The following is a 15,000-nucleotide window of genomic DNA, read 5'->3' as shown; positions in this document are numbered from 1 at the left end:
ACTTCCAGAGCCACTGCACCCTAGAGAAGAACTTTGATGACATCAAGCACACCACTCTGAGTGAACGTGGTGCTCTCAGGGAGGCTGCAAGATGTTTGAAGTGTGCCGATGCCCCGTGTCAGAAATCATGCCCAACCCAGCTGGACGTCAAACAGTTCATTTCTTGCATTTCCAACAAGGTATTATTCTTGATGATCCGTGCCATTTCTGCGTGAAATTATTGTTGGAAACTTATAGTGCTGAATGGCAGGCATCAGTAGTTTCTAGTGATCTCTTTCCATTATGAACCTTATGAATGGATGAACTGAAGAAGAATTACATTCCCAGAACTACTATGGAGCTGCCAAGATGATCTTCTCCGACAACCCGCTTGGCCTCACCTGTGGTATGGTGTGTCCCACAAGTGATCTCTGTGTGGGCGGTTGCAACCTGTATGCAACTGAGGAAGGACCTATCAATATAGGTGGACTGCAGCAATTTGCAACAGATGTATGAGATATTGATTATTTTATAACTTCTATATCTCTGTCTATAATACCTCATATTAAGTCAAGGAATACAGTTTAGGTCTGAGATATAACTGTTAATATTATTGTGCACTGTTTTTTAATGGATAATGATTAGAACCAATGATTATATAAATTAGTTCTTGTTTTTTTTTTTTTTTTAGATTTTCCGGCAGATGAACATCTCCCAGATTAGGCCTCCACACATACCCAAAGACTTGCCAGAAAGTTATGAAGCCAAGATTGCCCTTATTGGTGGGTAACTGCAAGAAGAAATTAGTACTGTGTATATCATTTTGATTGTTTGGAAAATTATGAATTCCAATTATCAAGGAATGAGTAAAAACAGTGATACTGATATTATTTCTCTTTTTAATCCTCTTTCAGGATGTGGACCAGCTTCGGTTTCGTGTGCTACCTTTTTAGGTCGCTTAGGTTACAACAACGTTGATGTTTTTGAGAAGAATCAGTATGTAGGGGGCTTGAGCTCATCTGAAATTCCTCAGTATCGTCTTCCGTATGAAGTTGTCAAGTTTGAGGTTGATCTTATGAAGGACTTAGGGGTGAAGGTCCATCATGGAAGAAAGCTTTCTATGTCAGACATCACAGTCAAGGTAAAATGATACCTTCCATCCATCTATCTATCCATCCATTCTACCTTCCTTCCGTCCTTCTGTCCTTCCTTCCTTCCTTCCTTCCTTCCTTCCTTCCTTCCTTCCTTCCTTCCTTCCTTCCTTCCTTCCTTCCTTCCATCCATCCATCCATCCATCCATCCATCCATCCATCCATCCATCCATCCATCATTCCATCATTCCATCCCTCCCTCCCTCCCTCCCTCCCTCCCTCCCTCCCTCCCTCCCTCCCTCCCTCCCTCCCTCCCTCCCTCCCTCCCTCCCTCCCTCCCTCCTACCCTCCCTCCTACCCTCCATCCATCCATCCATCTATCCATCTATCCCTCCCTCCATCCATCCATCCACCCTACCCACCCACCCACCCACCCACCCACCCACCCACCCACCCACCCACCCACCCACCCACCCACCCTCCCACCCACCCACCCACCCACCCACCCACCCACCCACCCACCCACCCACCCACCCACCCACCCACCCACCCACCATACCCACCCACCCTACCCACCCACCCACCCACCCACCCACCCACCCACCCACCCACCATACCCACCCACCCACCCACCCATCACCAAGCACAGAGCAGCAGAAAGCAACTGTTCAAAAGTTTAATCTTGATCGAAGGACTTGTTTCATGCCAATATAGCAACAATGGCTGTGCAAGTAAATGGAACAAATCCATTAACTTTTTTGCAGCACATCAGCTGTGATAATCAGTGATAAAAGTATTGTATTCTTAAATCATGTATTTTCTAGGAAAGTGGGACTAACTCTCTTGATGTTTAAAGGGTCTACAAAAAGAAGGTTACGAGGCCATATTTGTGGGTATTGGTCTTCCGTCTCCAAAGAAGATTGGTATTTTTGCTGATCTCAACATAGACATGGGTTTCTACACCAGCAAGGACTTTTTACCTTTAGTCACTGCTGCAAGTAAACCAGGTTAGTGTCGCCTTATATTTTTTTGTGATTGGATAATGAGGATATGTTTTTTAGAAATTGAAAGTAGGAAGCAGAGCAAAGTTTGGCAATGCTGAGCTTGCAGTGACTTATCTATATAAAAGTGATTGATGAGAATAGAGAACTACTGAAAAAAAAGATAAATATTTGGCATACTTAAACCAGCATAACATTTCTGGACAAAATTATAGACATGCTTTTAAAATAAGAATTAAAAAAGAGAGAAAGAAATTAGCAATGGTGACTTGATTTTAAAACTTGGCAGGTATGTGTGGTTGTAAGGCACAGCTACCCACAGTTAAGGGTGTGGTTCTGGTTCTTGGTGCTGGTGATACGGCCTTTGATTGCGCAACATCTGCTCTTCGCTGTGGTGCAAAGCGTGTGTTTGTAGTGTTCAGGAAGGGCTTTACAAACATCCGTGCTGTACCTGAAGAGGTGAGACCTTTTGTTTGTTACTTTATTTTTGTCTTATATAGCAAAGCTTTTTGTATATTTTGTAGTATGTTTCTTTTGTGTGTTTTAGCCTTACCATTCTGATCAGTTAGGTTTCTAGAGCTCTTTTTAAATTTTAGATTCTTCAGATCAAAGTATTATTTTTTCAAAAATTTTATGAACTGAAAAAGAATCTGCAGCATCTTCACTTATACATTTTCTATCATGCAACTAACTGAAGGTTCCCCTATTCAGATGGAACTTGCAAGAGAGGAGATGTGCGAGTTCCTGCCCTTCCTCTCTCCACGGAAGGTGATCGTTAAGAATGGCCGTGTATCTGCAATGGAATTTGTTCGCACAGAACAGACCGATGATGGCTCTTGGATTGAAGACGAGGATCAGATGGTGCGGCTGAGGTGTGACTATATTATCTCTGCATTTGGATCAGGCCTAACAGATGAAGACAGTAAGTGAAGAGCTGATTGGCCACTAAACTGTTTAGTAAATGATGTAATGTATTATTCTTATCAATCATTGCTTAATAAAGGATTTTTTCACCCATAACCAATGTGTCTTTTTAGGAGAATACATATGTTAACAAAACCAGTATTAAATCTTATTTTCTGTCTACGAATCTGAAAAATAATTGTCTTGCAGTCACATCTGCCTTGGCTCCTGTTAAGCTGAATCGTTGGGGCCAGCCGGATGTGGATAACCTGACCATGTCATCCAGTGAACCAGGCGTATTTTGTGGTGGAGATATTGCAGGCATTGCAGAAACAACGGTTGAAAGTGTAAATGATGGAAAAACTGCTGCTTGGAACATACATAAATATCTTCAGGTAATTCTAGAATTTTTTTTTTATTAATATTAGTATTGCAGGAAATTCAAAATAATATATGTATCTCCGAAACTAGAGCAGCAAAATCGTTTAAATATGAGAATAAGTTGTGAATTATATATCTGTTACCTACAAGTTACAATAAAAAAAAGGGTTTCTAACAGGACATTGATTTTTTCCTCAACAGTCTCTTCATGGCATACTGATACCAGACAAGCCACAGCTACCAAAGTTCTACACTAAGATCGATGAAGTGGATCTCTCAGTCACCATCTGTGGCCTGAAGTAAGCTTTTGTGGCAGTGGTATTTTATTTGTATTTGTTGTTATTTTTTATTAATGACTGCTATTATTTGTGTACTAGTAGTTGGCAATTGTAATTTTATTCGTTATTATTTTTACTTAATTACTGCTATTGTTTACACATGTATCAGTTGTTGGCAATTGTAATTGCTTTTGCTAAAAAAAAAATTCTAAGTTACTGTTAGTATACAAACATGTATTAGTTGTTTACATTAGTAATCATATTGCCACACTCAGAGCAATACCTTAAGCCAAGAGTCTTTGTCCATTGAAGGTTCCCAAATCCCTTTGGCCTGGCATCTGCCCCACCAACAACAGCCTCTGCGATGATGCGACGAGCCTATGAAGCAGGCTGGGGCTTCTGCGTCACCAAGACCTTTGCTTTGGACAAGGTATTGATATGAATTTCATGAGCTACTTGCATGTGGAGGTGAAAAAATATATATATGTAAGAAAAAGGAAATTAAGAAGTTTATGGAATCATAGCAGTTTGAAGAATTTAGAGTTGAGACTTACAATGGAAATGTCACTGTTTACAGGATATAGTAACAAATGTGTCACCTAGAATTGTTCGAGGCACAACATCTGGACATATCTTTGGTCCGGGTCAAGGGTCCTTCCTCAACATTGAACTGATCTCAGAGAAGACCTGTGCTTACTGGTTGCAGAGCATCACTGAACTCAAGAGGGATTTCCCAGATAAGGTAAGACTTAACACACAGAAGAATCAGTTAATTTAAATAGTTAATTAAGACTTTATCTTTTTCATTTTTTTATTCCTTAATAACCAGTGCATTTTATTTCATAAACTCTGATATACAGCAACTAAGAGAATATGCTCACTTGATTTCTTTCTCCAGATTTTGATTGCTAGTATCATGTGCAGCTACAATGCAGAGGATTGGACAGAGTTGGCTAAGAAAGCAGAAGAGGCAGGTTCTGATGCCCTTGAGCTGAATCTTTCATGCCCTCACGGGATGGGAGAACGGGGTATGGGTTTGGCATGTGGTCAGGTATGATCTTTTACTTTTCACTTCATGATATGTTAAAGTATTTTCTATACTTATTTTTTCTTCATGGTATCAATATATTTTTGCATATCTGTCTATCTGTATATGTATCTCGGTGACATTCAGTTTTGAATCCTTATAGAATGCATTAATTGTATGAGCAGTGGCATTTTTTTCATAAAAACCTAAGGAAAAATATAGTCTATATCTGTAAACCTATATCTGCAGGATCCTGAGCTAGTGCGCAACATCTGCCGCTGGGTACGAGCAGCAACAACCATTCCTTTCTTTGCCAAGTTGACTCCAAATGTTACAAACATTGTTGCTATTGCAAAGGCTGCATATGAAGGTAAACATGTTTACTGTTATATAATAACTCAATAACCAGTGTCATGCAGGAAGGATTATGCAAATAATTTCAGATTTATGGTAGAGGACTGAAGTTAATAGTTTAATTGGTATTATTGTGGTTGTTATAATTGTATAGTTTCCAAATCTAAGTCATCCACATGATTCGTTAATAATGAAAAATGATAGCGATAGCTTATAACATTCCTGATTAAGATTTTGGTTCCAACAGAAAAAAAATCATATATAGTATCAATGAAGTATCTTTACATGTAACTTTTCTCTTACAACACAGGTGGAGCAGATGGTGTAACAGCCACAAATACAGTGTCTGGCTTGATGGGCCTTCGTCCAGATGGTTCTGCTTGGCCATCAATTGGAAAAGAAAAGAAGACAACCTATGGAGGAGTGTCTGGTGTGTAAATAAGCATTTGATTATATATAGATCCTTTTAGAAGCATGTTTGGTTTTGCTCTGATCAGTGTGTGTTTATAGGTGGCTCTAATTTATTCAGGCAATTATTTATTTTTCAGTTGGCAAGTTTCCCTTCTTAAAATCTCAAGGATTTTCATTTTGTGGATAGGTAAAACTTATTTTTCATTTCTGCAACAGGTAATGCAATTAGACCCATTGCACTGCGTGCTGTGACAGCAGTTGCCCGTGCTCTTCCTGGTTTCCCCATCCTAGCCACTGGTGGAATTGATTCTGCAGATGCTGGCTTACAGTTCTTGCTTGGAGGATCTTCAGCTCTACAGGTATGTTTATGAAGTTTGAGCTCTAATAGTCTTAGCTATATACCATGTGAAAATGTTACTATTAGAAATGTACTTAGCAGGTTATAGCTATGGGTTTTTATTGTATTTGTAGTTCTGGTCCTCAATGTAATTGCAATAGTACAATATACAGTAGTGATCATAAAAAAAAAAAGATGAAGATTGATTCATAGTTCAGCTTGCTTTTATCGTGTATGAACCTCCAGGTATGCAGCTCTGTTCAAAACCAAGACTTTACGGTGATTGAGGATTACATCCTGGGGTTGAAGGCCTTGCTGTATATGCGTTCTGTGGAGTCCCTGAAGGACTGGATGGGACAGTCCCCTCCTACGCCCAAACATCAGCTTGGCAAACCTCTTCCTGATAGCACTGCTTCTGGAAAAGTATGTGAACTCAAGAATTTTTAGTAAAAGCAGATTGATTAATAGTACTTAATAAAAAGTTGAGGATATATTTGAATAACTGTTCATCTCTCTTAATATGTTACCGTGTGAAAAGTTGTTGCTTCCTTAGTATATTTATTTTTTATAATAACTGTTACAGGTCCTACCAAACTTTGGTCCATACCGGGATGAGAAAGAAAAGAAGATTGCAGAACATAAAGTTGTGGCTGACATACTAGAGCCAAAACCACAACATCGTGTAACTGATGGCCCCAAGTATGGAGTGCCATCTGTTCAAGAGCTTATTGGTCTTGCACTGCCAATGGTAGGCACATATGGAGAGCTGGATAATAAACAACAGATGGTTGCACTCATTGATGAGGTAGGTTGAATGTAGCTATAGATGAGAAAAATGAAAGATATGTAAAAATATATATACTGTATATATACACACAAATGTATATATTTATTCATATCCTGTAGGTAGGTGTAGGTGTATGCGAACATTACACATAATCATTGTAATCACCTTCACCTTTTTTGCTTTCTTGATCTTTATGCTCAACCCAATTGGTATATCAAAAATTTATAATTGATGCTTTTGAAAGAAAGTACAGTATCATAAGTAGTTTGTAATATGTGGAATTGGTACAAAAAATCCTAGGTCTGTGAGACTTATTAATATTTTTTCAAACAGGATATGTGCATTAACTGTGGAAAGTGTTACATGACCTGCAATGACTCAGGTTACCAAGCCATTACTTTTAATGAAAGGACTCATCTACCCCATGTCTCTGATGACTGTACTGGATGCACACTTTGTGTATCTGTCTGCCCCATCATTGACTGTATCAGGTATGTTCATTTTATGATAGCACTACCTTTGGATTCATCATATGTTGAATTATTTACAAGATGTCTTTCTATCACTCGTCCCATTGCATTGTTGTAAGCAAAAATGTATCTTTCCACAGAATGGTTGACCGCGATGGCCCATACATTCCCAAGAGAGGCGTCCCCTTAGATACTGGTGTTGTACCTCGTATTCCAGCAGTGGCTCCTTCTGAGATTTCATATTCTAGCTGAATATCATCCTAACATCTATTGCTGTTTTTCCATGAAAATTACATCATGCAGTTTTTACATTTTATGCATACTGATGCAGACTGTCATAAGAGATTATGTACTCTATTTAAGTAATGAAAAGTAAATTGAATCTATCATTATAGTCTTAAATTTGTGTCATACAGTAGCATTGCCTGAATGACTAAAGATATTACATATAATTTTATTTCTTTGTGGAAAAAAATTAGTTTGCTTGACTGAATTGATAAATATTCAGAAGCTATGTGAATTAACCCCAAACTCCCAAAAAAAAGACAAAAAAAAAAAATCTTTATTAAATTTAAACAACATTGAGCAATGATTTAGAATTCATACTTATCATATATCATGAGTAGAAGTGCCTTATCTTGTCATATATAAAATTAATATATAATGTATATATTCTTTTTCCTAAATTTTGAGGTCACTATGTGGTTTTACAATATCAAATTATAAAACTAGAACTATTGTTTTACATGGTAATTCTGTAATTTTTTGAAATACAATTAACCAAATCTTGATACTTGATACTTTTATTCTACCTTCTGGCCATTCCTTCTGTTAGTACTCTGAAGTATTTTGTAAATACAAGAATCTATCAAAGAAAAAAAAAAATCAATTTTAAGTAACATGCATACAAGTAAAAATGGACTGACTAAAAGTGTCCATGATTTATAAATCTCATATATTCAAAGAACCACTAGATAAGTCCCAGGCTTTTTGAACATTAGTATAAATTGTCATTGAGGGGGGGGGGGGCAATCTCAAAATTTGCATCTCAATATTACTTTATTTGATACTTTTTGAAATAACCAAACATTCATTTTTCTAGATATCAGAAAAATTAAATTTCCGTTTTGATTTATTAAGAGCTAGCCCAGGACGTTTTTTCTTTATCAAAATTACTATCTCTATCATCTATGTTAAAGGTTAACTCCTTTGCTTGCCACAAGGGAGGCTAACAGATCTGGTAATTTAATGCACTGAAAGTGAATTTGCAAGAAGCATGGATTTTAACATTATTAGTGAATCAGCAAAGCATGAAAGGGATTATTTTATCAATTGCTGATATTACTTATATTGACAAATCATTAATATTATCAAAAGTGAACAATGATTTGAAAAGGATTAAAATTTATCTCCAACATTATCAGTGCCCACAAAGTACAAACAAAAACATTATTTTTTGAAAAAAAGTAAAAAAAAACAGAAATAACTTCTAAGATATAGATTTCCAGTTATATATCAGTTTTGTAGAAAAAATATTCCAAACACAAAACTACAAAAAGTGTAAAGCTGCTATGTAGATAACACAACTTTCAGTCTTGCTATTAACACAGAAATATTAGATGCTTATACACAACATTCACTTTGTTCATTTAAAGGATTTTATTCAAACACCTTCAACAATAGCATTTTTTTTTATTGTTCTCTCCCAGTCACACACATACCACAATACTGGACTGCAGCTAGTTTAATTGCTTTCAAAATATAATATCACTTCTGCTAATTTCACAAATATTGCTAGCCTGCCAATATACATATTCTTCGTTTTTACTTAATACCGCTGTGGAATAAATCACTGCATGTTCACGGTTAAGATTTAATATCTACCTTTATACTGGGGAAAATAATCTATCAAGGCAGTTTTTAAGCCTTGAGTCTTGAATAATGTATATGTGTAGATGCTACATGAACATAACATGTAATTCAGAAAAGCAAAATAAAGAGAGGATGAGCAACATTTTAAATATATAAACAGTGATAAAAATGTAAACACTGAAGACTGATAATACACAATGGTGTCTTGCATAATAATCTTTATCAATAGAGTCAGAGTTGGTCCAATATCCAAGTGGAAGTAAGGGATATGTCTGTAAAAGAACATACTTACTAAGCCATGGGATGATGCAGCAGGGTGTCCAGTTTCTTTCTCCCTTGACTTTGACCCTAGCATGCTGATGCCAGCATGCCAGTACTCACTCACAGCTGAGTTGACTTTGAGGGGCTGACTGGGAACAAACCAAGTACACTGCAAAATCAGTACTCTTCTATTGAGCAATGCCACTTGTGTATAAGATAAAGTAAAAAAGTAAATTTCCATTGTTCATAGAAATAGATAATGCCATTAATGTACACTAACACTACTGGATACTGAACACTAAAATACTGAAGAAACATTAGCGTAATCCAATTTAAGAACAGTAATATTTCTTTCCAGTTTTTGTTCCATATTTGAATTATCTGTGGTTATAGTTATGTATAGATATGGGACAAACACTGAAGGTTCTCTTCTATATTGGGAATTATTTGAGTGTTTTTTTCATAATCAGGAAGGTCATTTACATTGTGGTAGTATGGCATAAAGAGCTATATATTTCCACATATCATTAATGTTGGTGCCTCAGCTGGAAAATACTTCCATTTCCCTGAGAAGCATGATGAATAATTCATATTCTCATACAGTTATTTAAATTACATGGTTAAAAACTAAATCGAAAAGGAAAGATATCAGGAATCACAGGATCACTATTCCCAGGGATGACTCACTCCAGTGTGGGTAAAGAAGATGCTGGGTTGTATGTTATGTACCTTAAATCTTTAATCATAAACTAAGGCTCAATGGATACATTTTGTTGCTCAGTACATCATTCAACAGAATTCAAAAAATTATTGTGCATATTTTATTTTCTGTATAATTATGAATGAGTAAGCTATGCATTTGAATTTCTTCAGTTACCAGTTTTTAAATAAAGTGAAGACCCAGTGGTATATCTCTTCAAGATTACATGAATTTCCCAGTTGTGCTGAAAAAATTATGCAAAAGTTTTGTTTTCCATGATGCTGGGATTGCATGTATAAATGAACTGTCCACTCTGGTTTAGTTTTATTGAGCTGGTTTTCACACAGATGGCTCCAGACATGTTTAGTCGTAAAGGAGTCAACTGACATCACCTACTAATTCCATTCCTTAAGTTCTTTGGGGAAAAGAATTATTACTTGATATAATAATAATAATAATGATAGTAATTTTTAAAAATAAAAATTTATAAAACAAATCCACAGTGCATGTATACAGTGCCAATCAGATAAAAGCATGTTCGGCAATATGATCCTTGGCCATTATGGCCTTCCTAGCTACTGCAACCATTGCCAGGGAGGACTTGCTCTAATGTGGGTAAAAAGGGTGCTGGGTTGTACACTATGAAGTAGTAGTAATTGTTTGCACTGCCTTCATTTTTTGTCACTGGTGACCCTTAAATCTTTAAACCACTCCATTTACACTATGGATGGCTAACTAAAAAAACAACCTAAAGATGGTGATAATCCCTCATAAGAAAACCATTCATATTACCAATTATATATATACACACACACAATTCACTCTGTATTATTTACTTTAACCCAACGCAGCAATTGCTAAGAGTGTTACTGTGCATGTGTATCCTGTCTTAAATAATACAAAAATTTCTTTCTGGAATCTTTGATATGAAATGTTATTTGAAATCTTTAAATTTGAGAATAAAGAAATTAGACTTCAAAAATATGACTCAAAATTAGATTAGGAAATTCCTTTCAGGTCAAATAATCAAGCCAACATCAAGTTTACTTTACAATCAAATTAACAATGAGAAATCACTGAACCATCAGCTGACTCATCCCTGTCACAATGTCCCCTGGATAGTATTCACTCTGTCCATAATCATCTCCAGGCAGGTATCAAGTTTTACCCTTTGCTTTATTCTTTATAACCTTATAAATGCATATCCTGTCTGGGCCTGTTCTAGACCAACCTCCTCTCTTTTTCATTTCCAACCTACCTTAGCACCAGACCCAGAAGAAACAATGTTTTTATAGGATGAAAAAATACTTTTGTTCCTAAGAGGTATGATGGACTCCACTTCACCTTGGCTCTGCTGCTTGAAGTTGCTTTCAAAGGAGATACTATAGCTTTCCCAGGTGGGGATGAGTAGTTAAGTATCAGGAAGGGCATTTTCTCTTATTTTTGTCTTTCTGGGTGTTGGATGTATTGTGAAGCTGCAAGGGCTTCACAAATCCAATTCAGTTGAGATTTCTGATTACGGTCTCTTTACTCTTAGGCAGAAAAAGAACATTTTTCCATCCATCAAACATCCCACTCATTAATAACAGTAATTAAGTGTTCAGTTTACATAATGTAACCGATATAAAAAAGCTGTTAAAAGGAACTATAGCATTTTAAGTTATCTACAGTAAAATCTCTGATTTTTTTTGAGCAGAGTTAACAGGAGATGGCAAAAACTTTACACAAGGCCCTTTCCTTATGAGTGGGTATGACTGACAAGTGACATCAGAGGCAGGCTACTACTGGCTAAACAATTTTTTTTTCCAGTGGAATAGGTTCCCCAGCCAGTATTTATTTATTTATTATTTATTGAAAAAATTCTGCCGCTCAACATCTAAAAGGTCATTAGCAGTATATACATAATATTGTGATAAAATGTGGCTTGGGGGGCAAAGCCCCCAGGTAAAGTTTTAGTTCAATAAGGTAATGTGTGTGGATTTCCAGAATGTTCAACAGTCAAAAACAAATGTATCAGAAATCAAAGGTTACATAGCATTATGGTAAAGTATTGGCAAAAAGGGGTAAATATGGGTTAATGATTTGGGTAAGTGGACAGAAGAAGAGGATGAAGAAGAGAAAGAAAATGAAAGGGAGAAGAAAAATTGAGCTGAGGGCTGAAGTCCAAGGTAGGGATCCTAACAATGGGCCTTAGTCTCTGCCTCTTAAGCCCCTCAAAGCAACAATGAGCAAGGAATTGGTGTTAATGATTAGGGTAAAGTTACAGGTTTAACAGTAGTATGGTAGTGAAAAGGGTAAAGAGGGGGAACTGATAGAGTATAGTGTAAGGTAAAGGTTGTTAGAAGGGGGAGGAGTTAGGGGAGTTGGGAGCATTAAGATACAGTATTGTGGCAAAAATGAGTTTAACGATTAGAATAAGTGGACAGAACAGGGGGAAGAAGAAAAGGGAAAGGAAAGGAGAAGAAAAGGGTGGAGCTTGGGGGAAAGCCCCCAGGTAAGATAGTTGTTTTTGCTCAGTTAAGCAATGTTTATGGATTTCCAGAATGGTTAATTGTCAAAAACAAATGTGCCAAACATCAAAGGTCATACAGCATTATGGTATTGTGGCAAAAAAGGGTAAAGATCAGTTAATGATTCGGATAAGTGGACAGAAGAAGGGTAATTGCTAATGGTTAAAAGCAAAATAAATGTGCTAGACATCTGGAGGTCATGTAGCACTATAGTTAATGTTAGTGAAAGGTGGTTGGGTTAGTGATTAGTTGTTAAAGCTGGGTTAAGGAATTGGTGAGTGAATGGGTTAGGGTCTGGTGAGGTAATGTAAAGGGGTTATATTAAGTGAAGGATATATATGAGTTTGAGGAAGGAAAACAGGTTATCAAAGCAGAAAATGTGAGATTCTGTAAGGATGTCTGATAGGTTGGGAGGTCTGTGAAGGGAGGATAGGTAGGGGAAAGTAGAGGTACGGGATGCTTCAATAGAATGTGTGCGACTGAAAGAGGAACATTACATAAGGAACATAGGGGTGGTCAGATTATTACATCAGATAGGAGAGAAGAAGGGTATGAAGAGAAGAAAAAGGAAAGAGGGAGAAGAAAAGACCCTGCAAAATTAGTTGAGGTGAGGGCCTCAGTTTCCACCTCACAGCAACAATGAGCAAGGGATTGGGGGCCTGAGGACTAAGCCCTCTCATGACAACAACGAACAAGGCCCAGCCAATATCTTATTTATTTATTCAACATTTTCTGATGCATCTAAGGTATTTAGCAGAGTATTCAAAATACAGTGATAATGTGAGGTTTGGGGCAAAGCCCCCAGGTAAGAATGTGCTATATGATATCAAAGGTCCTATGGTGCTATAGTAGAGTATAATAGCAAAAAGGGTTAGGAATGAATTAATGATTAGGGTAAAGTTACAGGTTAAACAGTACTAGAGAGCATGGTAGTGAAAAGGGTAGGGAAGGGGAGCTGATGAGGTAGAGTATAAGGTCAAGGTTGTTAGAAGAGGAAGGAGTTAAGGGAGTAGGAAGCATTATGATAAAGTATTGTGGCAGGAACGGCAAAAAAGGCTTAACGATTAGGATAAGTAGACAAAACAAGGGGATGAAGTAAAAGGAAAAAAGAAAAGACCATGCAAAATTAGTTGGTGAGGGCTGATGACCTAAGGGAGGGTGATCCCTTCATTGGGCCTCAGTCCTAAGCCCCCAACGGCAACAACGAGGCATTGGGAGGCCCAGCCAGTAGCCTGCCTAGCTCTGACTTCACTTCTCTTGTCTTGACATAGCTTAAGAAAAACTGCAATTATTCCATAAACATGTGAATCATGATACAAAAGTATCTGTTTCTAGTGCAACTCCTGATGTTCCAAGCTTAAACAACAGAATTACTTCACCTTACAATTTTTATTTCCTTGAATGCTAGTTTTGAATTTCTTTTAAAAATAAATAAAGGAGCTTATATAAATCAGTAATGAAACAAGTATGGCCAAGATCTGTTTCAGTGCATTGAAGGTGAAAGAGTGAAGCTGCAAAATCTATGCAACATGTGATGGTTTTGCATTCCCTTTTACAAAGGAAAATGACCATCTTTGAACTTTTATGGTTTACAGTGTTTTCCTGTAATACTTCTTGCAAAGGTTTTGTCATCATTATATTTAAATGCTTGGAAAATGGTTAATATAATCTGGCAAATGTGCACTGCTATTTTTCTGCTCTACATTGTTTTATTTAGTATCTATGGGATTATCGTTACTAGCATATACCATTAAGGTGAAAAATATCATGCATCAAAATTTATATTGTACATTTCTTTATATTTACTTAATGCATTATGAAAATACTTTAAAATATGAAAATGTTTAAGAAAATGCAAGTTTTACAACACAGAATATTGTATTTCTTTGATTACCTTTGGATTACATAAGCACATATGAAAACTTAAAAGGAAAGGGGGGGTGAGGGAGGGAGAGGGAAAGGGAGGGAGAGGGAGAGGGAGAGGGGGAGGGGGAGAGGGGGAGGGGGAGAGGGAGGGAGGGAGGGAGGGAGGGAGAGGAGGGAGGGAGGGAGGGAGGGAGGAGAGGAGAGGAGAGAGAGAGAGAGAGAGAGAGAGAGAGAGAGAGAGAGAGAGAGAGAGAGAGAGAGAGAGAGAGAGAGAGAGAGAGAGAGAGAGAGAGAGAGAGAGAGAGAGCGAGCGAGCGAGCGAAAGAGAAAGAGATAGGAAAAAACTGATAGCCTATATAAAAAAAACAAAGATTTTAAAATTTTACTAAAATTTTCATTAATATAAGAAAACATTAACATTTCTTGCACACTCTTTAAATGGTGGATTGGATGTGGAATGTGTAATACAATTTTTGCTATTACTTCCTAAAAAGATGTCCATATTCATGGACGATAAAAGACTACAAATTTTCTGAAGTCTCTTTAATGCCCTTATTAGGTTAACAAAAAATCAGATCTAAGTTTAAGTCAAGTTCAAAGAGAGGTCTTCTGTGTTGGCTTCATTTTGTTCATTTTACTTAGGATACTGTAGTCGAAGGTTTCCTCAAAGTTATCTTCTGGAGAAGTCTCGTCAACCTCATATCTGGAAGAATAAAAAGTTAAAGTCAAAACATATCTACTGATAATATATTTGCCACAAACAAAATTAAGG

The 15,000-nt window shown here is 36.9% G+C and overlaps 2 protein-coding genes across 2 annotated transcripts in view; one reads left to right on the top strand and one right to left on the bottom strand.

Annotated features, from left to right (window-relative positions):
• The window catches only part of LOC125047532 (dihydropyrimidine dehydrogenase [NADP(+)]-like), a 14,060-nt gene extending 6,250 nt beyond the window's left edge, over window positions 1–7,810 (top strand). Inside the window, exons 3-21 of the mRNA XM_047645801.1 lie at window positions 9–179; window positions 328–489; window positions 671–761; window positions 894–1,120; window positions 1,927–2,077; window positions 2,361–2,530; window positions 2,783–2,993; window positions 3,185–3,369; window positions 3,557–3,654; window positions 3,946–4,063; window positions 4,211–4,375; window positions 4,532–4,684; window positions 4,910–5,030; window positions 5,325–5,444; window positions 5,642–5,784; window positions 6,009–6,185; window positions 6,346–6,567; window positions 6,883–7,040; window positions 7,160–7,810. Coding sequence (XP_047501757.1) covers window positions 9–179; window positions 328–489; window positions 671–761; window positions 894–1,120; window positions 1,927–2,077; window positions 2,361–2,530; window positions 2,783–2,993; window positions 3,185–3,369; window positions 3,557–3,654; window positions 3,946–4,063; window positions 4,211–4,375; window positions 4,532–4,684; window positions 4,910–5,030; window positions 5,325–5,444; window positions 5,642–5,784; window positions 6,009–6,185; window positions 6,346–6,567; window positions 6,883–7,040; window positions 7,160–7,271 — 2,955 coding nt within the window. The 3' untranslated portion in view covers window positions 7,272–7,810. The remainder of the gene's footprint in view (window positions 1–8; window positions 180–327; window positions 490–670; window positions 762–893; window positions 1,121–1,926; window positions 2,078–2,360; window positions 2,531–2,782; window positions 2,994–3,184; window positions 3,370–3,556; window positions 3,655–3,945; window positions 4,064–4,210; window positions 4,376–4,531; window positions 4,685–4,909; window positions 5,031–5,324; window positions 5,445–5,641; window positions 5,785–6,008; window positions 6,186–6,345; window positions 6,568–6,882; window positions 7,041–7,159) is intronic.
• A 6,790-nt stretch (window positions 7,811–14,600) lies between these two features.
• Window positions 14,601–15,000, bottom strand: part of LOC125047534 (N-alpha-acetyltransferase 40-like) — a 6,504-nt gene continuing 6,104 nt past the window's right edge. The window contains exon 6 of the mRNA XM_047645804.1: window positions 14,601–14,931. Coding sequence (XP_047501760.1) covers window positions 14,823–14,931 — 109 coding nt within the window. The 3' untranslated portion in view covers window positions 14,601–14,822. The remainder of the gene's footprint in view (window positions 14,932–15,000) is intronic.

Source organism: Penaeus chinensis, chromosome 41 (genome assembly GCF_019202785.1).
Source record: "Penaeus chinensis breed Huanghai No. 1 chromosome 41, ASM1920278v2, whole genome shotgun sequence".
In the NCBI taxonomy this organism is placed as follows: Eukaryota; Metazoa; Arthropoda; class Malacostraca; order Decapoda; family Penaeidae; genus Penaeus; species Penaeus chinensis.
Note: the sequence above shows the minus strand (reverse complement) of the source record. Positions and strands in the feature narration are given on the sequence as shown.